General features: G+C 43.9%; 1 protein-coding gene across 17 annotated transcripts in view; it reads left to right on the forward strand.

Annotated features, from left to right (window-relative positions):
* Positions 1-26,777, forward strand: part of ST3GAL3 (ST3 beta-galactoside alpha-2,3-sialyltransferase 3) — a 150,686-nt gene that overhangs the window by 82,949 nt on the left and 40,960 nt on the right. For all 17 annotated transcript variants that reach the window (XM_015290987.4, XM_015290989.4, XM_004936701.5 and 14 more), the window contains 3 exons: positions 8,274-8,368; positions 19,223-19,286; positions 25,932-26,027. In XM_015290987.4, coding sequence (XP_015146473.1) covers positions 8,274-8,368; positions 19,223-19,286; positions 25,932-26,027 — 255 coding nt within the window. The remainder of the gene's footprint in view (positions 1-8,273; positions 8,369-19,222; positions 19,287-25,931; positions 26,028-26,777) is intronic.

Raw genomic sequence — 26,777 nt, forward strand, 5'->3', positions numbered from 1 at the left:
CTCGCCATTCTTTGCGTTAGGTTGTCCACCTTCTGAATGGCTGCAAACTTATGATGTGGATTTCAACTGGAAAGCATTGCCCAACTTCAGGAAGTTAAGAAATCACTGCTTGCCCAGCATCTCCCATGAGTGGAGGTTGAATGTTAGGAAAAATTCCTCCTCCAAAAGAGCCGTCAGGCCCTGGAATGGGCTGCCCAGGGAGGTGGTTGAGTCGCCATCTATGGAGGTGCTCATGAAATGTGTTGAAGGTTGTACTGAGGGATGTGGTTTAGTGGGGAAATATCAGCACTAGATGGATGGTTGGACTGGGTGATCGTGGAGGTCTTCTCCAACCTTGGAGTTTCTGTGCATTTATTCCCTTTTTGTTTTCACTGCAGAGCTCTTTGAAGGTCTTTCTTGTTTCTAGTTCTTCCTGTTTTCTCTATGAAACTGTGGACTTGATTGTCATTGCTGTGCCGCTTTTTTATGTCAAACACAGATTGTGATGACTAAAACAAATCTTTTTGGAACATGACAAAAAAAAAACCTAATTCTAAGCAGCATCACAATGGGCTATCTGCGTGATGGTCTTTGAGTGTCGATTTACATTGTGTACAAAGAAGTGGCACAATTTACTTTATTCTTGTCTTTGTTTCTTTGCATTTTATCATCTGGCTGTCTGTGTGCTGTAAGCTGCTGTTGGCAGAATAGCTTCTGTGCACTTTTTCTTCCACTGTTACTGTTTTGCTTTCATTTATTTTATTCCTTCGGGTGCATTTTCATTGGGGAGGCTTTCTCTGTACCACGGGGAGGTCACTGCTGGAACTTGCACCGATGAGAACTGCAGCCTACAAATACTCAGTAATGATGAGTCAGAACAGAAAGTGCAAGCAGTTTGGAAATAATGATTATTTTGTTTTTTTCCTCAGGTTTCAGAGCCTCTACCAGCTATGAAAATCTCATTTCCAACTAATAGTTGGCTAAGAAAATCCTTTTTTTTCTTTCTAAATTATCATTACTTTTTTACTTACATGAAAGTTGAGATTCTTCTAGGAAACTGGGTTCTGTAAAACATTTCAGATTATTGTATTATTTATAACAAAGTCCGAAGAGCCAACAACACCTCTGCTAATGCCATGCTGTGTACTCTGAAGCAGATTAATATTTTCCATATAATCTTAATGGGATTTTTTGTCTAGGTTCTTAAAGGGCATTGATCGTTCTGGAAGAATGTAACACTGTTCTTTCTCTGAACAAACTTTCTGTTTCAAGAATGGTGCTTTAAACACTGACATTTATTCTACCAACATCATTGCTCCAGCATGACTTATGCAGGAAATTTTTACCCTAAGGAAATTTTTGACCTGGAAAAGAGCAATGTGCCAGATGTGAAGGATTACCTGGCATTCGGGAACCAAATGAATTACAAAGTCTGGTCTCCTGCCTGTGCAGACACCAAATCATACAACTCTTTTTGTAAACTCATGAAGCTTCACATGAGTAATCTGTTTTCCACTTGCCTGTTTTCCTCAGCTTCCATCACAAGGCTATTTTGGAGCTTGCCCATTTTAAACATGAGTGACCTTCTTTTTGTCTTCAGTTTGGCTCTATCATTATCTGGTCACAGTTGTCTCTTGTGCCTCTTTTTTCATTAGCTTCCCTACCTCTTTTCCTTCTTTCCTGCATCCTCTCTGCTGTGTGTGTGTACACACAGTCACATCTATTCCATGCTTGGCTGTTCTAGGTGGAAGAATTAAGTATTCCAGTCTCCTGCAATGGCATTATTACTCATCGTGGAGGCCACTAAAAAATTCACTATGCCCTTCAGTGCTTTCAAATCAGAAAATTATTCTGGTGCAGTAGAATAACCTCAGGATAGGTATCTACGTCTGAAATGTGGTAGCAGGAAACAAAGCTGAAAGGGTTTTGGAAGAATGAAAAGTGATTTGGTGTGTTCTACCCTGGGAATGTTGGGTAGGGGAGGATTGCTGGGAGTGACGTGGCCATGGGTTTGCTCTCACCTGCAGGTAGGATAAAAGTGGTTTTATAAAATCCAAGTGCAGTCACTCATTTTAACTGATCAGATGATTAGCATCTATGATGAAGGACAACAGGTCAGTGATGTGAGCTGTGGCCATCACCTGCAGTCTTCTGGTATGTAGGTTAGATCTTCACTGCGAGGATCTGATTCCCTGCTTTTTGGTAGAGCGATGTTGCGTAGCAGCAGTGAGCCTAGACAACTGCTCTGCCATTCTTTTGAATTAGAAACAGCAATTTCCTTTCTGTTCTGGTGAAACGTGAGCTGGACCATAACTGTGCTAAGCTTTGGCCAGCTGATAGAGTTGCTGGCTGGCGTCTTCCATGTGAGCTGAGTCTTTCTGTTGGGGGAAGAAGTGGGTCCATTCTCCTTCCCCTCTCATCTCTTTTTTTTTTCTTTGCATGGAAGGCTTTGAAAGCTCAAGCAGCAATTACAGTCTGTTTTTGCTCACCTTCATCATGTTTCCAAATACCATGTAATCTCATCTATTTGGCTCAGTGCTCCCTCAGAGGCCACAAACACCCCACCTGGCTTTTGGTAGGAAAAACTAGCTGTAATTCAATCTTGCATCTTTGACAGTAAGTCATGAAAAACAAACTATGTTGCTAGAAGACTGGTTTTTAAACTAACATTATTCTACCCTGTCTTGAAGCCAGCTTTTCACCCCTTACCTAATTGTGCCTTGGTATTAGAGGGTTCTGTGAACAATGACAGGTTTTCCACATTGTCTTATGTGCTGCGCCATGAGGCAGGTCAGGACAAAGTTTCTGCCTTGTTTGAGTTTTATAGCTTTTTTTTTTCTTTTCCAAAAGGAAGTGAACCTTTAAATGAAGCACCTTGTTATTTTTGTGTGTGCACGTGTGTTTTTTGTCTGAAGCATTTGGAGAATCTGTAGCACAGTCTGAGGAGTCGGTTGGATTAGGCAAACTGATCTCTTGGGGTTTATCTTGAAACTTTACAGTCTCATACATCATTATGCCATTATATAGAGACCCTCCAGGTAGGCTCATCAGGATGCTGTGTTAGAGTTCACCCATGTTACACCGTGGTGAATTAGCAGGGGAGGCAGACCATATTAAATCAGTCTTTGATTTTGTGTCCTGGTGATGCGTAAGCACAGGATATTAATGACTGCAGAAAGGTTAAACTTTACGTGTCTTCCTGTTTATCACAAAGGTACCGGGTACAAACAGAAGGCAGTCTTGGCAGGCAGCAGGCTTGCAAAATCCATGTGCTGCTTATCTAAAGCTGTGTTTGTACTGAAATTCGATTACCATTTATAAAGGCAAATACTCGAGAGTCCCAAGGAGTCTGACGGGTAGCTCTTGATGCCCCACTACAGCAGACTATGGCTTAGGTACTCTGACACCTCCTAGCAACACTGCACAGTGTGAAAGTGCTTTTAAAAGAAGTAGACCAGTGCAGAGCTTCGAAAGGTCATCTATTTAATTTTCCCACTTAAAAGTGGGCCCAGCTATGACTCATTCATTCTTAATAGATGCAAATGGAACAATACAATAAGGAACAAATGTAGTTAATTCAGGTTCTGTAACGTGTGTCCAGGTAATAGATTTCAATACATGATAATCCCAAGCATAAGAAACATTTTTCTAGTGTTTATTTCCTTTAAAACATTTTAAGCTCCTACTTCTACAGGGCTTCTACTTCTATTTACCAGAGATAAGGAGATATAACCTTTCTCTTTTGCAGCAGCCTTGCAATATTTAAGGGCTTATCATGTCCTCTTTCAATTTCTATTCACCAGACTAAACAAATTCACTTCTTTCTAATTTTCCTCAGTGATCATGTTTTCTAGACCTTAGATCTTTTTCATAGCTCTCCTACAGCCTGTTTCCAGTTTGTTCATGGCTTTTTGCATGAGGCCCAGAGCTGGGAATGGCCCCAAAGCTGATGCTTTTTGATCCTGAATATAGTGGAGTGTTTAACGGGCTTTACAGCTGCCATAGCAAAAGAAATGGGGGTTTCAAATGGCCATGATAGGTGGTAGTGACCCATGGTGGCTGTTCTTCAGTAGTAAGTTGTCTTCACCACGATGTCTAATTTATTTTGGTCCATTTCTACAGTTTAAGATCAACTTAATTTTTAGCCCGATCTCTATTGTCAAAGATTTCTTCTTTGCAACCATCCATTTTTGGCTCATTTATTTGCTGATTTAGGAAAAGAAGTATGTTGGTCGTAGGATGGGTTTAATCCATATTAATGCGGTTTCTTAAATTTTTCAGCTGCTTGAGGAATCTTTGAGCTGCTTGGATTTCTGACAGAGGATTAATGTCAATAAGAAATGTGAAATCAGGACATCACAAGCCTCCTCATTCCCTGTGCTATCAAACCAGGCTGGTTCCCAGAGAAGGGAGGCAGGGGAGTGAGCACACATCTAGGCCTCGCTAGGGAGAAAGGAAAAGGTTAGTTTAGACTTTCTCCCTGTGCCTTTATAAATCTCTCAGTGCTAATTACTGAGTGGTAGAGTGCTTTGGTTTGTATTTCAGCCATTTTATTAATAAAGTTGGTAGATTTTGTTCCTTCTGTCTAACCGTGGATGCTTTTCAGCGTAAGCAAACAAAAGAGAGCGTGGAAGTCTTGCCAGAACACATCAGTCACTTTTTGGTGTTTTTCTAAAAACAAAACGAAGCACACACCTCGTGTTGGAGGCTTTCCATGTCCTTTCACAGATGTAATGTGCAGTTATATACAACTCTAGGTTCTAATGCAGTTGGATTTTCCTTCATCTTGCAGTTTCCCCTACTGATTCTCCCTAATTAAAGAGGAAACAAAAAATGGAACAGCTGAACTACTATTGCATGGAGGGGAAGTAGTTGAGAAATTAACTCACAGTGGAGCTTAGTGGGTGCCCAGCTGCCTTTTCTCACTATCTGATTTCTAGATACATGGGACCATCCTTTCCTTGGCTCTTTCAGGGGACTTGGCCATGTCTTCCTCCCTCTGTGTTATGGCAAAAGACTATTAGCTGTTGTATTTATTTTGCTTTCACTTTGGTTGGGCTTATTCCTTTCTACACATTTATGCATTTAATTGTATTGAAAACAGCAGCTGAGGATAAGTAAATGATTGTACCTGAGATTAAGTATCTGAAATTATCCATTGGCTATTTTTGTCTATTGGGATGTCCTCTGTTGGGGTATGCCATCAAGACTAGAGATTTTGAGATGCTTTACATGCTGTCTTCCCATAGAGCACAAACCTCTTTCGCTTCTGAAGCTGTGTATGTGACCTCCCTTTTGGATAGCCATAGTGGATGACTTCAGGTTGGATATTAGGAACAAATTATTCTCCTAAGGAGCGGTGATGCAGTGGCACAGCTGCCCAGGGAGGTGGTGGGGTCATCGTCCCTGGAGGTGTTCAAGGAACGTGGAGATGTGGCACTGAGGGATGTGGTCAGTGGGCGTGGTGGGGTGGGTTTGAATTTGGTTATCTTAGAGGCCTTTTCCAGCCTCTGTGGTTCTATGACTTGGGTGAAACGCTGCATCCCACGTGTGAGATGCTCAGTAAACACAAAATTTAGAATCATTCAGAGGCATTTAATTTTTCTGTTTGACAAACTCCCACGCATTCCTTGGAATGTATTTTAGGTGCTCTGCTGAGAGCATTCCCATGGACTGTTTGAGGCATATTCTGATATTTCCTGAAGGGTCCTAGAATACACCAGACATGCTTCAGAGCCGAGACAGAGCAGCCATGCTCCTGGAGAGCTTTGGCAGACAGCGTTTCCTCGTCGCTGCCGGACATCGCTGCTGGCCTGCTCTGATTTATTGGTGTTGCAAAGTGCTTTTCATAGATCATGTGCTTATGGCATTCATGATCTCTTAATATTTCCAGAATGGGATTACCTTCAGAATTTATGGGAGCTAAATATCCTTTAATCGCTTTTTTTTTTTCCCCATGCGGCAATAATATTTTTCCCAAACCTGTTCCTCAGTGGCCTTAAATGAAGCAAAAATGTGAACTACAAGTCAGTGTCCCTGGCTCTGAGTAAAATAGTGTTATGTACTACCAGATAACAGTAGGTGGCCTAAGGCTATTGCAGTGCTTGCTAGAAAGCTTCCTTTTCACTTGCAGCAAATGCAGTAAGAAGGTCAGTGGGTGCTTTACACTCCTATTTAGGCACCACAAAGCCAGAGCCATTTGGTGACCTAACAAAGTCAGCCCAACGCTGGTGGTGCCCCCCAAGCACTGCCATCGCTCTGCACTGAGTCTACTACTTAGGGAACATGGGGACCATTCTGGGGCACCTTTCTGCTGTTAGCTCTAAAGGAAAAGCTGTGAACATCTGTCCTGCAGCCACTCGGGTTCTAATTCTTGCACTGCATGAGAATCCTGCAAGAAGTCTTCCTGTTGATGTTGGAAGAAGGCAGAGAGAACTCCTGGGAGACCCAACAGTGTAACGCAATACTTACATTTCGGTGCATCAGAGCTCAAAGAATCAGCAGGACAAACAACGAACTAATTTGTCATGCTATTGAAGTTCTCAGAGTATTGTCAGGGTCTTACTGTATCCTGTTCTTTCTTGTTGTTGTTGTTTTGCTTTGTTTTGAATAGGGAGTGTTGCCGTTTTTCTTCTTTTTCCTTGAGGCATTCAGAAGCTGTGATGTATTTAACACGTCTTCTCTACTTTTCCCACATAAAATTATACCGATCCTTTCGTATCCTCAGCTCTCATTTGGGCTCTGGAGGAACACTCCTTGTTTTCTAGACCAACCAGCCACATCATCTACAGCCATAAATGCAGGATGCACAGGTTATCTAACTAAAGATTGCATGAGTGAACGTGAGGCAGTGCACGGGGGTGAGTTGCAGTCTTCTGTTCTTCTTTTGTTAAACTCTCCTGCTCTCTCCTGCGTTCCCAGAGATTTCAGCAACCTCTCTTTGGCTCAGGTTGGACTGTATTTTGCAGTTTATCTTCGTTCCAGCATTTCCTCACTGTGCCGCTATCTGATGTATCTGATTCTGCGTACATGACGGCGGCATAGTGTAAATGAGTTTATCTGAAATCAGATGGTTCAGGTGCAAGAAATTACGGGGTTGCAGTAGCGTGGATTTGCATGCTGAGTGCACAAACAGCCCAAAGGAGTGGCGGTAAGCCCTGCTTTCATCCCACCTGCCAATGAGATCTAGATTAGCCAGGTTCTGTCTTCAGATATCTGTACATTGCACTTGAGGTGTAATGAGCTTTCTTTTTTCCCAAGGCACAGTACATTCCCATCTTCATTTCATGGTCTGATCCCGATCCAGAGCATCCCTGCTGCTGTTCTTGTATGACTGACTGAATAGATTTTTAACAGTTATTAACACCAATTATTATAGTATTAGCACTGATCTGGATGAACTCAGAAGTGGTCTGGAATGGAAGTCAGTATTCTTGTAGCTTCTTAGGCAAAGAGCCAATTGTTTTGTTTCTAGAAGGGACAGATTTTTAGTAGCTGCTGTATTCTCTGTTGAGGGTGTAATTAGGCTAATTGTATTCCTATAATCACATGGTTAAGAAGAACTAGTTCTCTCTTTCTAAGTGATTTTGGATAGTTCACAACTGTTTGGTTTGGCAAGGATGTCTCTTGAATAGTTTATATGATAATGAATGTAGAAGAAAACACCTACATCTGTACTGAATTTCCGTCCTCTGTAAACCAAGTGCTACTTCATGGTCTCTTGCTCTGCTTCCTTTATGCCTTTGTGATGAGAGCTGCTGTGTATCTGCATATGAATGAGGCAGAAGCAGCCATGGGAGCAGCTAGCTCCTGCCTTGTACCGCGCAGGTCTGCCCCAAGCATGCACACCTGCGTATAGCAGTGCTAGCAGTATGTGTAATGAACGATGTGAAGGAGCTCTGCACCCCTTCCTCACACGCTTTCACACGCTGGTATAGACAGCTCATAAGTTGGCTCGTGCCTACAGGGCTTGAAGCAAAACCACATAAACTCTGGTTGCAATTTACAACTTATTGTAGCTAAATTAGCAGCAAACAATGGCGTGGAAGTTCAGCGTGTCCCTCTAAATTGTTGAATTGAAGTGATTGTCAAGCTCAGGACTTGAAGTTTTTTGGTGTCTTCATTAGCAGATTCGCAGGCACCTTTGGTTAACAGTAAAATGTGGCATTGTAGTATTGCCGGTGTGACCGCAGAGTAAAAGCTCTCAGGTCTGGATTTTCTCCAGCTCCCAGCAGAAATTGAACCTTCCTAAACAAGGAGTTAATTTCTCTCTCTTTTTTTTTTGGTTTCCTCAGGTTCTCGAAGCCGGCACCAATGTTCTTAGATGATTCCTTCAGGAGATGGGCTCGTATCAGGGACTTTGTACCCCCCTTTGGAATTAAAGGACAAGGTATGAGAGATCTGTACAGCTGCTGAATCAAGAACGTGGTTCTGCAGATGCTTTCCTTTCTTCTTGCGTTGTGTATCTTTATTTTATAGTTGTTGCCACTTGTGTGCTTGTGTAATAGGAGAAATCCATTCAGATGCCTCGGTGGTGATGTGCGATATGTCCCGTACTGCAGCTGCAATACGGCAGCAGGGGCTGCATCTCAGGTGTGCTGTGGGAGGGCCAGCAGACCACAGCAGAGGCCTCGAGAAATAACCCTGGCAGCAATGACTGCAGGAGAGCTTGTCCCCTTCTAACGGGCACATGAGGTGCACAAGGTTAGGGCACGCTGCCTGACCAACGTGGAGGTGGGATTTGCAGATTACACACGATGTCAGCCAGGCTTAATAAAAATCATTCCATTAAACTGAATCCAAATGGAGAAATTCACCAAAAGGGGATGACGGAATGGCTCTGGCAGCCCTCGCCCCGGGTTTGTTGCCAGCTTGTATCACCACCGCAATGTTATGTAAATCTGGTATTTTATATTGGATTTCCTCGGTTAAAAAGAGAAATGAGAAATTGCCATTATTTAAACGGCTGAGAGCTGAAGCCATGGGACGGAAACAGTTGAATGGGTTATTTTTTTTAATGCCCTCCTGGGACTGAACTCTGTGCCAAGTTTCAGTCTGGAGCAAGTTGTGTGTGTGGGAGGGTTGAATTATAAACTTCTGTAACCCGGGATTTCTAATGGCTGTGCTGACAGGCTGCGAGTCCTAGCGATGCGAAAGGCGCCCTTTCATGTTACACATCACTTGGAATTCTTGCATCAGTCTTTTCTGGCCGGTCCCTGGGGACGCCTCCCGGCTCAGCTGAGTGATGGGATGATGGGATCAGCACCTCATTAGGGCTTTCAGTCGGAGCGCTCTGATGATATCCAAACAACCTCGTAGGGCAGCAGGGAGATAAGTCACGTGCTGGTGTGAGATGAAGACCGTTGGAGCGGGATGTGCATGGGAAAACGCGTAGTCAGGGGGGCTGAGAAAGCGTAGATGGACGTGGCTGTGTTGAAACAGATGGGGCAGGAGTTCTGCTGGGCGCATGTATGACGCCAGCAGCTGGGATTTCCGACATGAATCAACTAAGGAAGGTGCTGGTGTTTACAGAGCCCGATCGTAGCTGGCCCGGTGACGGGAAGGTTTTGCTGAGAACTTTGGTGAATATTCTATTCCCCAGTGTTTTCAAGTGACTGTGGTCAAGTCCAAGCGTGAAAGCTTTCTGTGTGAAATACACTTAGAGGATGAGATCACTTTCAGTAATGCTGCTTATTCCAAGAAACTTAGAGAAACTTCTCTGTAGAGGCTTGGAAGTACCAAAGTTATGAAATGCAGAGACTCTGAGCAGCTTCAGAGATAATACATTCTGTTCTCTTTTATTAGAGGTTCTTTCTGTTCTTCAGGCTTTTAGTCTTCAAACTCATAGCAACGTTTTTCTTAGCTTTGTCTCTGGAAAAGAAAAAGTCCTTTTCTATCCATTACTTGGTGTTCACTGGTCCAAGGAAGAACAATTCCAATTTGCAGACTTTATGGGAAAGCAGCTTTTGAGGAGCGTTGTTTACTGAGCTGCACTAATTTGGAGTCACACATCTGAATAAATCGCATGCAAAAGAGTAGAAAAGGGTCAGGAATTTTAAGGGTGGGACTACTGCTCTGCAAAGGCGGTCATATCAAGAAGGCAGCGTGCAGATCATTTTGACAGTTCTTTGGGGATCTTCATTTTCTTCAAAAAGAATCCGATTGCAAAGATGATTTTTCCATCTCAAGCTGATAAAAAGCATGCGGTATAACTTAGAAAGCTTAACATCTGACATTTGTCAGGAAAGAATTCACCTTTAGTCCTTTGGATTATCTGATTTGGCATTAGCGTGTGCTAGGGCTTTTTATGATCTAGACTTCACTCTCTCCAAGAAAAGCATTTGCCTTACGGAGCTCCCAAGGTGAATGTTGTTCTACGTACGAATGTGTTTAGACTCTTGATGTCCCTCAAACGATTCTGGTTCTGAAATAAACTATTGCGTTTCATGTCGGATTGGAAACTGCTGCCGTTGCTGATTAGCCACGTTACTGATCACCTGTCCACTAAGTGAAAGAAGCACAGGTGTAAGCAGGTGGTTTCCATATTTCCTCATGAACAGGAGTTCATGAAACGACGGGTGCCATAGGTGGTCCCTGAGTGCAGTGAATTAGAAATGTGAAGAGGGATTTATGAGGAGCAGTGTACCTTTATCTTAAAGTATCTTAAATAGACATAGAGCTCTTGTACATGTTAACTCTGATCCCTCTGCTCACCCAAGATTAAGGCCCGCTCACCTGATCCCAGTCCCCAGCCACCTGGGACAGAAGCAGAGCTGAGAACTGCCCCAGTGTGGCAGCCAATACAGCAGATTTAAGGCATCATTGCATTCATCACAGATGTCTGTAGCCCATCTTGGGAACTCTTGCCCTCTCTGTGTGCAAATGTGTCATATTTCCTGAAAAAGTGTGATGTTATTGCTTGTAGGTTTTAACCCCAAACGATCTCCACAAGTATCTGTTTGGCCTTTAGTGAAGCGATGGCTCTGGATTTCACACGGTTGTGACTTCTGCAGCTGGCTATGAATGTGTGAGGCTATTCTGCAGAATCTAAATCAGGGTTTTCTAAAGGACAAAGAATGACCACTTTGTTAAACAGCCCATTGTCGCATTCGACCGCACTTACTTTATTACTCAGCCTGCCAGTGCCATGTTGGGCTTTGTTGTCTCCTGCTGCGTGACTTGGCGGAACCAACAATAGGATGTGCCTCCGTGACTCCTTGGTTGCATCTCTGTTAATAAATGAGCCCCGAAGGCAGTTGATCTCATTGTACAGACAGGTGGAGTCCTCACCCCTTCCCCAAAAAAGAGAGTGGATGTATTTCGGCTTCCTACCCAGGAAGGTCACCTACCTCTGTGAGCCTCTGAACCTGTGAATGGATTAGGTATTAGAGGAGGGTGTTTTCTGGTCCTGGTGATGAACGCAAGGACTGTGCTAACTAGTGTTAGCTCCTAGCACATAGGAGATGCTTGTGGGACACTGTGCTGCTGCTTGTTTGTTGGTTAGCGTGTATGCAACCCAAGTAAGGGCTGTCCTTCAGGAACACCATGAAATTACTCAGCTTTCAGAGCTGTCGAGAAGATCAAACCCTAACAAGAAGTTGAAACTCTAAAAGCTGGATTGTAAGATGTCCCGTGGAGGACAGCTCAAACCCCAAGCACCCTCCTGTGTCCCAGGCTATTGTTTCAGAACTGACTGCAACGTTGGAGTGCCTCCTGCATTCCACCATGTGCAGGGCTCTCATTTGCTTTTTTGGAATGCTTCTTTCCCCGCGCTCCCCAGGCCTGTTCTTCCAGCTATTGTTTTTTCTTCTGTGAGGAAGAAGGAGACTGCAACAATCTCAAGCTGTTCAGTGAGTTATATGGAAGGTTTTTATGGAGGTATGAGTACTCACAGGCTGTCCATGTGGTTGCAGAGCTCCTCTGGCAAGTGCACGGCTTTCAGGGTTAAGTTTGTCAATGAATAAGCAATGGAAAATTGTTTATAGTGTTAGTGAGCTTATTTATCCCAGAGGGCCTCCTCCCCAAATTTACCTCTGTAGCTAAAGCAAAGGGAAAGAGTTATTTGGAGAAGGGCAACAAACAAGGCTGGAGAAATACCTGACTATTAATAGAATTTCTCAGTACATGTGGCTGAAAGAATATAACAGGCTTTCATAAGAAAGAGTAGCTAGTATCTGGCATCATCTCTGTGTAATGAGGGTGGGAGTTGCTGCAGGGTTTTTTTAAACTTGAGTGAAAACATATGGCATAGCATACACTAAAAAGCTAAGCAAACATGAGATGTGTAATATCTCCTTCATGCATTTAGTTGGTAATGGTGCCATTGCATAGCAGTAATTATAGGTTTTCCTCTTCTACCTTTGTTCCTGCTAGATCATTTTATGCAGAGAGGTGGCTTTGCTGGCCCTGCATTGGTTTGGTGTTGAAGGTGATATTTGTTTCTTAGGGAGAGGCTGTCATGTTACCAGCTCAGAATTTGCTCTCACCAGCAATTCAGGAAGCCATTTCTTCCTCACTGGAGTATGAGAATATTAAGGATGTATTTGAAGTGCTACGGATTTATTGAATGTAATATGCAGCACAGGCCACTGGACTTTGTGTTTTCATCTGATACAAGAGGGACGTTTACCAGAGCACCAATACTAGTAGATATATTGTGCAAGGGTTAGTTGTTCAAATGCTTGGTTTTATTTGAATGTTTTCCTTTGTGTGAATGCTGCTGGGAAGAACCACGGTTCAAGTGCTGCTTAGCAGTGCTTTCATTAGTCTCTTGAGGAAGGGGTCATTCATCTTCAGTGAAAATGTTGTTTGCAAGTGTGCAAAGATGGCATATCAAAATTTTATCAGGAAAAGAACTTCTATTATTTCCTTTTATGTTCTTTTTTTTTTTTTCTTTGCATGTTTCTTTTCCTGTGGAGAGGGAGGGGGGCCATGTAATTAACTCTTCAAATCATGAGGCTTCCACATCAGCTTTCCGGGCATGAGCTGTGTTTTATCTTTGAGCAAACGTATTCACTTGGTCATCATGACTGAAATTTACAACTGGCCCAAACGAAAACTATCTCGGAAATCGGTCTTTCCCAACCTGTCCTTCCAGCTCTTTGCAGAAACTGAAGTACTATATGCAGGTGCCTTTCCTTCTTTTTGGCTGGATCTACCTGGTAATGAGATGTCTTTCTTCTTCTCTAATTCTCTAAATTTCTCTTGATTTTGTTATCTACACTCTATTGTATGGATGGTTTTAGCGCTGTGAGCGTTTTCTTAACTACTAAGCAAGAAGCACGGGCATCTATAGCTGCTAATTCTGTTCTGGGTAGTATTGACACAACATTTTCTTCTTGAATTTGATTGAAGCAGAATTCTGAACTGTTTCCCACTAGAATTTTACTCTTGGCCAAAATTGGTAATAGTTGCCATTATCACATGAGAATGTATCTATAAAAATGTTGCTGTTTCCCCAGGGAATCTAGCTGATTATATAGCCTCAAGAAATTAAATGAGATGCTGTGGGGATGGGAGGAATGTTCAAGTTTCAGAAGAGGTAGAGGGCCATCTTTTTGTTACTGAATAAAGCCTCCAAAGGGAAGAGATCCCAAAGGTTTTGAGGTTAAATCAACCTTCGCTCTTGAGGTCTCTTGAGGAAAGTATAACCCTCCAGTAGAGTCCCTTTTTTCAATTAAAAAATGGGTACTTTGCTGTTGAATGTGCTTAGAGAATAGCTCTTCTCCAAACCACTGAGAAATAAAAAGTGCTTGAGGGGGTTCTTGAGCCCCAAGTTTGCAGTTAATTGGGTGATTCCAAAGTAAAGTTCTTCCCAGCAGTATTGAAGTGCAATTGAGACGTGGTTGTTATCTCTATCCATTACCTCTAAGAGGGAAGAGCAGGTGTTCTCTGCTTGTTTCAAGTGCTGTATTGTAATGCTTCTGCAAGGCTCGGGTAAGTTAGAAACTGCTGTAGTAGTTGTTGAGGATAGGCTTTTGGCCTTGAAGACACAGAGAAGTGGCATCAAAAATGCAGCAATGAAAGGAAGAACAGTCTACTTTTACACCTGTCTTTGCTTTTCCTCATATCTCTGGACAGCACTTTATGAATCCTTCAGGTTTCACTTTCATTTGGTATGGATTAAAGGCTGTTTGTGCAGACTTTATTGCTACCCGTACGTCGGAGTTGAATGTGAATCAAAATGGTTAACGTGTGGCTGTTGCAAAACGTTGCCCATTTTCTGGCATAATTGTTCTTTAAATTAACGTTCCAACTTTCCGAGCCGTGGGATTATGTTGGGAACAAACTCTTGGTTGTGAAGAAAAGCTTGGAAAAAAAAAAATCCCTGAAGGCTCTAAAACTACGATGTAAATCAAGAGTCCAAATGTTATGTATTTTATTTATATCTTGTTATAAAAAAAAGACCTTAAGGGCTTTCTGGAGCTTACATTTACCACATGCCAGGATTTCCTAAAATCGTTAGGGAGGCTTTTTTTCTGTCTTTTGTTTTGTATTTTGTATCCATACGACACTAAATACGTGTCTTCTACTATGATTGAAAATCATCAATGGAAGTATTGTGATATTGGAAGCAGTGGTGGTTTTAAGTGCTGTTGTTAAGGTCCATGTCAAGCAAACCACCTAAATCTGGCACAGCTATAACCTTAAGAAAACACTGTCTTGTGTTTACATACAAGAGCTGATCTGAGGACAGATTCCTGCAGTTTGTAGCTAACTGTGTTGGAGAGCCAGTTCACATGTTAGCAATATGCTTCGAAGTTCTGGAAGCCTTTGCTGCTTTCTCTTGCACGGACGTCACGAAGTTAGCCGATCCATAGGATGAATCGCTGCAAGGAATTTCGGACTCTCTTTGATTCCTGTGGTGCTTCCAGATTCTCTTAAATACAGATCGTGTTCTGGATGGGGTGTTCCTGGGACGGAGTCTGAGTCTGTGGCCTCATGATGGCTGGGATGGCAAATCCTTCTGTAAAACGTCACTCCATCTCCCATATGTGCTGTTCTGTGACCCTAATGCGTGCCTTTCAGGTTCTTATTTGTGGCAATAGAGGTATGTAGACTTGCTGATTTTACAAGTAGGTGTCTGGTATGGTAAGTTAGAAACATCACAGCCCCTTCTTTTGGCCATTTGAGAGCAGCCCAGCATCCTTGCTTTTAGGGCAGGCAGAAAGTAGGCCCTGTGAGATGGCCACAGTAAACTCTGTGGAGTGAAAGGTCTCAGGTTTTTTAAATGATACTAGCAAGAAGCTTATGCATTAGAAACAACAGTGCTAAGTGTTGTTGACATTTACAGTGAAGGTCTCCACTCTTCCACATAAATAACAGATAAAAATGATAGAATTCAGACTTAGGCTGGCTCTCACTGTGTGGTCACTGCCCGCCTAATTTCTAACTATTTACTTTTAGTTTTTCCAAATGTCTGAAAATTTCAGGGTCAACCTGAAGTCAAGATGTACTTTAGTTCAGAGAAACCGTGCAGTCCTGAGTTGCTTTTGAATCTTCTGCTGTTATACGGAAAAGCTGATAGAATATGTCATGATAACTCAGGATTCTTAGATAAATGTGGTCAACTCCTCCTCTAGATGGGAGGAAAATGTGCAGAGTCTTATTGCTGTGTTTGTATAGTAATAGTGCGTGCATAGTGGTTGATAGACAAATGGGTTAAATAACCTCCCTCAGTCCCCACTAACCTAAATTCTCCGTGACAAGAGAAGAAGTATAATAAACAGAAACTTCAGCTGTGGAAAACTGTCATAGATTGTGTGCCCCGGTGATGTGTTCATTATTTAATACTGGGAGAAAGTGGAGGCTTTGGTGACTGTGCCCTCCAAGGAGCTGCAGAGATGCAGCAATGCCCCATTGACTCATTTGGAAGCAACACAAAGTGATTCTTACCTGGTTTGGTGCTGGTGGGAGCCCCAGGAAGGTAGCTGGGAAACCCTTCTTTTGTATCTTGTCCCCCTTATTTCTTCTTGCCAAGCAGTGCACTCTGCTTCTCAGGACAGGAGGGAGGAACGTGCTTTGCAGGCTGTTAGAGCTGAGGATGGCTTGTGTTATTTTATCTTCTCTTTCCATGCAAAAATTGGCTTAAAAACCGTGTTTATAGGAACAATCATATGAATACTAATAATTGAAACATTCGTGCCCATGTCATTTGTAGTATCTAGCTTGTTCTTATATATGCTTGTTCTTATATGTGGGATTTTGATCCTGAGAGAAGCCATGCTGAGATGCATTTTGTAGCATAAAGGATGGTTGTGCTGCCATAGCCCTTTTAACCAGAAATGCCCCAGTAATGATCCAAGGAGTGGAACACCTACTCTATGAGGACAGGCTGGAGGAGTTGAGGCTGTTCAGCCTGGAGAAGAGAAGGCTTCCGGGAGACCTGAGATCGGCCTGTCAGTATCTAAAGGAGGGCTGTAAGAAAGAAGGGGACAAACTCTTTAGGAGGGTCTGTTATGATGGGACAAGGGGAAATAGTTTCAATCTAGAAGAGGGGAGATTTAGGTTAGATATAAGGAAGAAAGTTTTTTACAGTGAGGGTGAGGGTGGTAAGGCATTGGAACAGGTTGCCCAGAGAGGTGCTGGCTGCCCTGTCCCTGTATGCACTCAAAGTCGGGCTAGATGGGACTCTGAGTGCCTGATAGAGCTGTAGGTGTCCCTGTTCATTGCGGGGGAGTGGGACTAGATGACCTTTAGAGGCCCCTTCCAACTCAAATGGATCCTATGGTTCTATTATTATTGTTTTCCTACAGGCTGGAGGAAAGATTTAGTATTGGTGATGTCTGCCTTGAATTGCACGGAATGAACAGTATGCGTGTAGTGATACTGCTGTTGCGTTTAGTGAGGCAGCCGTGAGTTCTGCTGGGTCAGAGGTGGCCCTCCTCAGAGCCCTTCTGGTCTCTGCACCATACCCCAGGGTTCGCCTCTCCAGGCATGTGATGCTGAGACATGTTTGCTGGGGTTCTGCACCAAACAGAAGTAGCTGAAATGTTTCCAGATGGGAAATGTCTCTCAAAGAATGAGACTTGCCCTGAATGGGGATGTGTCTGAGCTAATAAATTCTGTTACACCTGAGCTGGCTGCGTGCCTCAGCCCTAGAAGCAGGAGGTGAGCGCATGCATGCCTGTTGCTTGTAACAGGAAGAATTTTTGTCTTTTGTAGTACTGAGAACATGTATACTCAGGCCCCTCCTGGCCCCTCCTTGGTGCACTTGTACACCCACCAGTGTCCCGTTCCTCTCGGGTGCCAACCAGGAGAGAAGATACGCCAGCAGTGTGTCTGCAGCCGTGCCTTGCTTTCCCCACAGCCTGTGTGAACCATCTACCAAAAAACCCCACAAACTGTATGCATGGCTGTTGTCCTAACCAAACCAGTCTCTCTTTAAGCATGGGTCCATAGAATCATTAAGGTTGGAAAAGACCTCTGAGATCATCTAGTACAACCGTCAACCTACCGCCGATACTGCCCATGGTAAACTAAGGGCCATACACCTCTGATGCCTTTAAAAATAATACAGCAGATGGAAAAAACCTGGCAGTTATGGAACATCCCCGTTCCAGATGCTGCCATGTCCAGTCCTAAAGTAGTCATATTTAATTCCTGAACATTTGCTATGAAGGCATTTCTAACAAGTTGGCAAGATGAGAAAAACCACATTAGTGGTTTTTGACGTAAAGGATGGCCTCTGAGGAGTGCAGAGCGTTAACCTTTGGGACGGTAGAGCAAACCTGGCAGGAGAAAAGCTTGGTAGATGGGAGGTTGCAGCCCTTGACATGGGATCCTTTGATCTCTTTTTTCTGAGGGTGTGGGAAAATAACCACAGTAATGTATACCATGTAGTAAGAGTCAACGCAAGAGACGGGCCAAGGAGAGGGCTGTGGCGTGGTGCCATTAGAGGTCACGACAACCTACTGCTGTTGCAGAAGACTTTGGGAAATAGCATTGGTGCTGGAGAGGGAGTCTGTTGTCAATGTGTCGGAAAGAAATCTTCAAATGAAGGAAAACAAAAACTGTTTCTGTTAGCAAAGTAAGTGGCTTTTACCCTGCAGATTGTTTCTTTCCTTATTCTACGCCTGAATATTGTCTTCTACTGGAAGTAACCGCAGCTCCCAGCTTGCAACAGTTGGCAGGGGCTGTGAGTAATGCCATGTCAGAAACTCACTAAACTGAGAGGAACCGTCTGCGGTTTTCTGCTCTTCACCTTTTTACATCTGCCTCGTGTCTCACCAGTTTCTCGTCAGGCTCAAAGTTGTTTGGCACATTGGCTGCCTCAGTCTTATGTGTTTGTCCTACACTCTCATCCGGCAGCTTCTGCAGAGTGATGGAGCATAACTAGTACGTAAGAACAGAAGTCCTTGCTTAAAAGAGAGGCCCAAACTGTGCCAAAAGCCATAAGTAGCATCTACCGGGAGAATCATTTATGTTCACTGTAAGCAATCACTTGATGTCAGTCTTTTCAGTGGTACTTTGTCATGTTTAATCTTTCAGGAAATGAGACTTATTTACTCCTTTTGACTGGTTGTTTCCTAAGCACTTTTGAACCAATTGACCGATACGTGTAGGGGGAGAACATGGAGAATATGAGAGATATTTGTAGTCTCCTAAGGAAGATGGAAGGGGACTGATTGCTTGCAGTCTTTTCCGGTATAATTGAAGCTAAGAGAAGCCAGATTCGAAATCAGAAAATGAATGGGTCACTATGAATTCAGGAGGATGTGAACTCGTAGAGCAGAAATTACTCACGGCTTCCAGATACATAGAACCTATACCGAACGTGTGAAATCCCTGATTTGAAAATAATTATATGCTAGAAGAGTATTTCACAGAAATACTATATCTATTTGCTGGCCATACATTCAGTGCACTGCTCAGCTGTGTAAAAGCTTGCATGAAAGCAAGCAGTGACAGTGGCACTGGCTTTTGCATGTCTGAAATGTTTGTGGAACTGCAATTCCAGGGAAGTGGGTGTGAAACCGCTGCCTTAAACTGAAGTGTCTGTTTCCTGGCACTCTGTCTGTTCAAGCCACTTGTGCACTATGTCAAAACTTGGCCCACCATGTCTTTGCAGACAGTTTGTGAAGGTCATTGTCCACAGAAAATAGGTATATGCAAATAAAAGCTGTTGTTCCTGATATGAACCTTCTTCCCACCAAGTAACTGCTTCGGATGCTTTCCATCACTTTGTTTTTCATTTCTGTTACAAGTGAGAACTTCTTCCTAATGCCTTCTTCTTTCTCCCTAGATAATTTGATCAAAGCCATCCTGTCAGCAACCAAAGATTACCGTCTAACTCCAGCTCTTGACAGGTAAGATGAGACCTTTTAGATTAGTAGTCGTTGAAGCAATTATTTTCCATGTCCTAAATAAATTTTGCCAGAGATTGGCTGTGCTTTGGAGGTGGATCAGGAGCTGGAAACAGTCCTTTTTCCAGTTAACTGTAAACTCTAAGAGGCCTTTTAAGTCAAACATAAGTGGAAAAAAGCCTTTACCTTTTGACTGTTTCCTAATCTTTTGTTTCCTATGGTGTCACAATACACTCTCTCGACTATTTTTCAAATAAGTAAATAGCAAGTTTTTTCAGCCTTTCTGACAAAGCAACAGGATCACAAGAACCTCTTAGAGGGAAAGAAGGATCTGGCTTGTTTTAACAAAACGTTTCACGAATTCCTTACTCCTAAGGCAGGAATGTGTGATTGTCCAAGCCTGTGCCAGGATGCGATAGCAGTACTCCAGGGTCCTGAGGTATTTGGATTGATGCCTTTGGAAGAAGTTCCTTTGATTCTTCAGTCCTATTGTAGAGCTTGCTTCTGAGACTCACTGACATGTTTATGATCAACTTCCCAGCATTATTCCTTTAGTCATTCCTGTTCTTGTTCTTTCTGTCATCCCTTCAGCAGTTTTGGTCTAGTGCTACCTCCTGGGTCGGAGGTACTTCCCTTCAGAAGCTGCTGTAGGTTTTCACTGGGGCACAGTCTCTTTTGAAAGTCCTGTAGTGCTCTGTTCCAAGTCACGGTGCTTCCTTGAACCCAGGCTAACAGCACAGCTCCTGCTTTCTAAACACACTAGTTTTATTTCCTGGCCCAGCACGCTTTCTCCCAGTTTTCTGTGACAAAGTTCATGAGCTTCTCCAGCCTTTCCAGTGCTCTCATGTGGATTGTAGATCTTGCCAACTGTAGTTATGGTTGGGAGTTCATCTCTGTATTGAAAGTTTATTCTTATTATTTGCAGTCCCTGTGCTAATTTAGGTTGCTTTGAAGTTTGCCAAATGAAGATTTGGGTATGCTTCCCAAAATGTTCTGCTGGTATGATCATTAATGAATTACAGTCTTGGCAGCAAGGAGCATCTGCTATTTTGGGTTTCGGAAGCGTTGATGGAGCACACTGTTGAGGGAAGGCTAGCTACTTTTTCGTCTTGTCTCAAGGTCAAAACAGAGCCAACAGTTCCTTTCTGAGACAGCTCCACTGTGGAGGAAACAGGGGCCTGAAGTTTGGATCACTTCCTTACTGCTCACCATTCAGGGAGAAAGTTTCCATCTTCACCCTTTATTCATCTCTTTGCAGCAACTGGAGCAGGCCTGATTTATGGGCTGAAAAAATGCTCTGTTGTGACAGAGTTGGGTAAGAGATCATAGAATCATAGATTAATAAATGTTATAGAGACCTTCCTGTCCAATACCACTAGGTGCATCTAGTCTGTGATGTACAAGGGGTCAAACCAGGAGATCTTTTGAGTCCCTCCACATGTAGGTGTTCTGGAGTCTAGTAAGCTGATTCTAGCAGTAGGGAAGATGCTCCAAGTTTACCTTGTCTTTAGAATGGTGTTGCATTAACACTTTCTCTGTTGGCAAAGACAATATAAGAAGCTATCTTTCCTTCGTCTGTGACCTGCTCTGTTGTTCCCTTCTCTCTCCTTGTACTGCTAATGTTTAGGATAGAATAGTTCAGTTAGAAGCAACCTATGAAGATCATTGAGTTCACCTGCCCGACCACTTCAGGGCTAACTGAAAATTGAAGCATGTTATTAAGGGCATTATCCAAATGTTTCTTGAACAGATAAGCACAGGACATCAACCACCTTGCTAGGAAGTCTGTTCCAGTGTCTGACTACTCTCCTAGTAAGTATTGTTTTCCTAATACCTAGGCTGAAGGCAGGCTTTAAAGTGAGTTTTTCTCTTAACATCAGTCATTTTAGTTACCTCATTTGCAGAGCTTCCCTCCCACTGAACTGTTGTGCAGGCACAACACTGGAGCAGCAGCACGAGAGGCAGAGGAATAGGGATGGGTGGGGAGGGCGAGCTTCTGAACCTATTGAAACAAGCATTCATGTAACCACATGCTGACTGCAGCTTTCCCGGGGGAAGGGTGGGAGAGGCAGGGGAGGTGAGGTCAGAGCAGTGCGTGAGAGCATAGGAAGGAAAGAGGGGATTAGGGCTGTGTAGTGGGGGATCTACACCAAGCCTGCAGTCTCGTCCCCACCCAAGCTTTTCCATTTCTGTCCTCCTTCATAAAGCTATCCCTTTGAGATGTTAACTTCACTTATGTCCTAAAAGCCCTGGAAGTGAACTTGTTTGTTTGACTATCCCTGTGTCAAAAGGGCATCCTGATGCACCTTTCCTGACACAATGTACCCGAGGTGGTGCTGAAATGAGGCAAACTCAATCCTTCCGGGTATGCGTACACCTTTCATCATCCCAGAGCAGCTTTGTCAACTCACTCCAACTAATCCCTCCATTGTGAGCAGAGGGTTTTGTTAACAACTTGCAGCAGCTGGAGGGCATGTGAACAAATGCTGTAGTTCACTTCTGTAACAGTGCAAGTGATGTCCTGCTTTCTTAGTTGTTCTCCATGTCATCTTTATTGTGGCGCCTTTGTGTTGTAGAGCTTTTAATAACGTGCTTCTACTCCAGGGCAGGAGGTAGGCAAAGTTGCAGTTGTCTCTGTGATGATAGTTGGAACTCAGCTCTGAGTTTTCCTGGGGAAAATCAGACTATTTTGTATTGCTTCCAGGTGGTAAAGAAGGAAAACAGCAAATTTGAGCTTATAACGTAGTATTTAGCAATACAGTATATAAAGTAACGAGGAAGGAACTTGATGGAGCAGGAGAGGTGTCTGTGTCCCTCCAGGCTGATAACACTGGTAGAAGAAGCAGCAGCCGGATCAGACCAGCATATGCTAAACCTCCCTAAGCACCAGTTGCCCTCAACATGTATATATATATTTTTAATTGCTGTTACATCTTTCCTCAAAGCATTCAGTTCCAAAGTTGCGTAAAGGAAGTCTTTGTGGTTGTTTTCCCCTTACAAATCCCCAAAGTGCTCTGACAAGGGAGGGAGGGGAGGTAGGAATGGCTACAATGCGTACATATGCTTACAGTACTGTATTGTTCCAGAATGTCGACGTGAATCCTGGTCTTGGTATAGATGAACTCAAGCTCTGAGCATATGTGTCAGAGGCTGCACATCTGGCTCCAGCTCCCAGCTTGGGGCTTTAGGGAATGCCTTTCTGGTCTGGAAGGTCCATGACCCTCCTTCATACCACCCGGGTAGCAAACTGGAAGAGGGGCTCCATCTGATGATTCAGTACATGAGCTGTTCTGGAAAAGGCGTATGGGATGGGCATGATATGTAAGCAAACCAAAAGGTGTTTATGCATCTTTTTAGGAAAACCACTGAGCTACATAACTGGTGCTGCCCACACCGTGTATTTCTTTAGCCAGAAACTTGCCTGGAGCCAGCAGTTCAGCTGCACTGGTGCCAGGTGTCCAAACTACTGGTCAGAATGTGGGGTCAGGTGCCCAACACTTCCCTGCCTGGCGCTTCCCCCTCACAGTGCCATTAGGGTGGCCCTATAATCTTCTCACTGTCCCACAGCATGGCTGGCATTGCAGTGAGAGTGTGTAAAGCACTTCTCAGAAAAAAGAAAAGAGAAGAAAAAGCCATTAGGAGATCAAAGACTGAACCTTAGGTTCTAGGGGGAGGGTGATGAATAAAGAGAGAATGATGATGTCCCATGCTACAGTGACAATGAAATATGTTCTGTATTTTCTGTTAGAAACTGTGAAGACATTAATTGGTAATTATGTCTTTTTAAATCAGTAAGCTTTGGAGAGTATTTAAGGAGTTAAATAAGGAGTTCTCTTTATTACTTCTGTTTGCTTTTTAACCCTTCTTGGAATGTTGGCTAGGACAGCAAATGTAAGAGATATGGGGTGACAGTAAGTCAATGAGCTTGGTTTTGTAGGAAAAATGCTGGGAAATTTGATCTAGACCAGAGCTAGGCTGGCAGCATAATTGATGTCGGTTATCTTGGGTTTTGTGGAAATAAAACCTTTTCATGTAAGTGGGATATTTTTTAGATAAGCTAGAAGCTAGATAAAGGTAACCTTTTTAAAGACAGACATTAGTTATTTGTCTCTGTCCAGCATTATGTTCTATGCAATGTCTTTGTAGATCTATCAGCTTTTTAGGAATGGAATGTGACACACAGCTTCTAAAAGTCACTGTCGGGGCTGAGAATGAATTCTTTAGTGAACTTCCAGTGCAATCTGCTGGCAGGTATCCCCAGTGACTAAGGCTGATCTGGAGGAAACGTGAAATTTGCACTAAACATCTGCTGGAGTCAAAGAGTGGGGTTGGGAGGAATGGGAGGGTTGGGTGAGTCTCGACCTTTCCATAGGACTCTCTTTTGAGCAGTGCTCCTTCACTGGAGCCAAACCAAAAAGTCAGGCATCGCAGAGGTGGCGGTACAGACTCTGCTTGCAAGATGAGAATTGTATTCTGCCAACCAGTGACTATAAAAGGAACATTGAAGCAACGTACATATACATAAAATCTCTGTACAAAAGGGATGTTTTTGAGCAGCATTAGCTCCGCATGCTGGTGTTCCAGAGTCAGTGCTTCAGAGGTCTGGGGGGAAGCTGAAAGCGGTTCGGAGAGGTAGTGCAAATGCGACTCAAAATCTAGGAGAGCTGCCATAGCATGAGGCGTGTGATGAACTTGGTCCAGTTTGTATGGTCAAGAGGAAATTAGGAATGGGCTTTGATCGATCTGCAAGTGCTGTGTGGGAATGGGGCCATAACAAGAGGCCGCTCGGATAGCTTTGGCTGATGGAACTGGTGCTTCCCTCGTGTGTAGCTAATGCTCACCAGCCCAACCCAGGGCGGCTTATCGACCGCCAGGCAGTTGTTTACACGCAGTGGTCTGTCAGGGAGAGCATCATGTGCACGTGTGGAAGGGGCTGCTGACAGTAGATGGTGCTTTAATTTAGCAGAAAAGGGAAGGATGTGCTCAAGTGGTTTGAGGCTGGAACAAACACATCTGTATCCAAAATTGGTAAAAGCAAGTGGGTAGGGGGGAGTGTCTGCAACTTGTAGCCTTTGGATTTCAGCGTGGTATTTTTCATCAAAAACTAAAAATAAGACGAGTCATGGCTCAGAGACAGCTGGGGAAAGAAGTTACTGTATTTCACTCAGTGCTCTGTTGGTCAGGAGGTGAAACTTCCTTATCATAATGGTCCAGCGTGCCTATTTTCATTTGAAACTTCACCTGGCCAGAATCAAACTGCTTTTGCTTTCCCTCATGCAGCATCTTTTCCTTACAGGTTGTGACAAAACTGTTCCCTTCTTTGTCACTCCAGTGCCTGTTGCTGGGACAGGCTCTTTCTCTTGCTTCCCTGCCACAATATACCTCCTGAACCAGACCTTGCCCCTGCTTTCTCCCTGTCACCAGAAGTGTGCCAGTATCTATAAAGTTCTTCCTCTGTTTCTGGATTTGATCATCACAAACATCTCCACTTCCTTGGCCCTTAGGGACACATTCGTACATCTATCTTCTTGAGGAAGCGTTTTCTCTTGGAAGGACAGCTGTTCCTGAGCGCTTTCTGGGTGCTGCACTGTTAATTGTATGCAGATCTCCAACTAATGGCTGTCAGCAGGGTAACCCTCAGTGGTTTGCTGAATCTTTCAAGTGCTCTCCAGCCCCGCTCTGCCGAGACGGACCCCACAACAGCAGAGCTTTCCTCGTGCTGGCTCTTCAGACACCTCAGTGGGGCCAGGGGACAGCCTGGAGGAGACCGTTCAGCTGTGCCTGAGGTAGGACAGCCCCCCAGCAGAGATCTGCTCCAAGCCACTGATTGCCTTGGACCCTTTCCTAAGAAGGCTCTGCAGACACGTATTCCTGCAGTGAACTACCAGAGCTGGAGGCGCGGTGCCAGAAGAGCCAGCTGCGTTTGGGATTAGATGGCTGGAAAGAAGTCTTCTCTCTGTCTTCAAAACGAAATCACTTTGTAACATCTGCTGCGGAGTTCTTGTGACTCACGGTTCCACGAGAAACCGTTCTCTTCCTTCTCTTTCTGTGTCTCAGTTAATTAAGGTTATTTTCCTTCCCGTTCCGTCAATGTATGTGTTTCTTCCCAGGGAGAGGATGTGGGCAGGTCCTTTTTCTGTCCATTGTCCAGTGTCCAGTCCATTCTGTCCACACTGTCCAGTGTTTTTCCATTTCTTGAGTTCTCGTGAGAACAGTGACAGTTTAGCACTCGGCAAGGTGAGCACAGCCCGGATAACCTGACAGGGATTAGCTGGGAAGAGGACTTCCTCACCGAGCCTTTGCCTTATCGTTTTTCAGTGCTAAGTGAATAATGAGGAGGTTTAACTAAACAGGTGGGTTTGATTCAAGCCTGTCATACCAGTGGTTTCAGGGAGAAGACATGCTTGTCCCGGTGGTCTATCTCATCAGACCACACGTGGGGGGAAGTGTTGAAAGCAGTTTATCACATGTAATGCCTGGGCTTGATGGGGTGAGATAGGGATCAAGTGTATCTCTGTCCTCTCCTTAATCCTTCATATTTCCAAAGGTTTCCCGGAGTCCTCGGGTAGATGCAAACTAAATATGTGCAGCTCCGTGTTTGAAGTCATGCTATAAAAGTCATCTCTTCCCTCTGTGCTTCCTCCACAGTCTCAGCTGCCGACGATGTATTATTGTGGGAAATGGTGGAGTACTTGCCAATAAGTCATTGGGGCTAAAGATTGATGACTATGATGTTGTTGTCAGGTGAGTCTTTGGCATCACGGTTTTCTTGTCATTTATACAGTTTCTCTATCAGTTGGCATGCTATGCAGGCGAAGGTTTAACCTGCACTAGGGGCAAGATCCAATGGTGTGAAAGTATTAACTGACATGAGGAAAGTAAAAAACATAAATGTTTAAGTTACAAATTGTAGAATCGTTTGGGTTGGAAAAGACCCCTAAGGGTTGTCTGGTCCAAATTCCCTGCAATGAACAGAGACACCCACAGCTCCATCAGGTGCTCAGAGCCCCGTCCAGCCTGACCTTGGGTATCTCCGTGGATGGGGCACCACTACCTCTCTGGGCAACCTGCACCAGTGCCTCACAGTTAGGAGGGGAAGAACTAAGAACTATGCAACACAGCATCTCAGGACACAATAAACCTCCAGAAGTGCACACCCAGCAGTGGTGCAACAGGAGTAGATACGCCTTGGAAGCTGTGAATGCTTTGCCTCTGTTTCACTGTGGGTAACGATGTTGAATAAGGGAGTGTAAGCAGAGTGGCATCGAGTGGAGACAGCCGCAGTCATAATTAAGACTTCTTGCTTTTGCTGAGGACCTGGATCACCGCCTGAAAAACGTGCTGATATGGGAAATCATAGGTCATAACTCGTAGTAATAAATCTGTCAGGTCAGGGAGGTGTTCTGGGTGACTGGAGATTAACAAACATAGTACCTGTACTAATGGAGAGTGAGAGAGAGTGTGTGTGTAGGAGGGAAGGGGACGTGCTCTGGG

Source organism: Gallus gallus, chromosome 8 (genome assembly GCF_016699485.2).
Source record: "Gallus gallus isolate bGalGal1 chromosome 8, bGalGal1.mat.broiler.GRCg7b, whole genome shotgun sequence".
Lineage (NCBI taxonomy): Eukaryota > Metazoa > Chordata > Aves > Galliformes > Phasianidae > Gallus > Gallus gallus.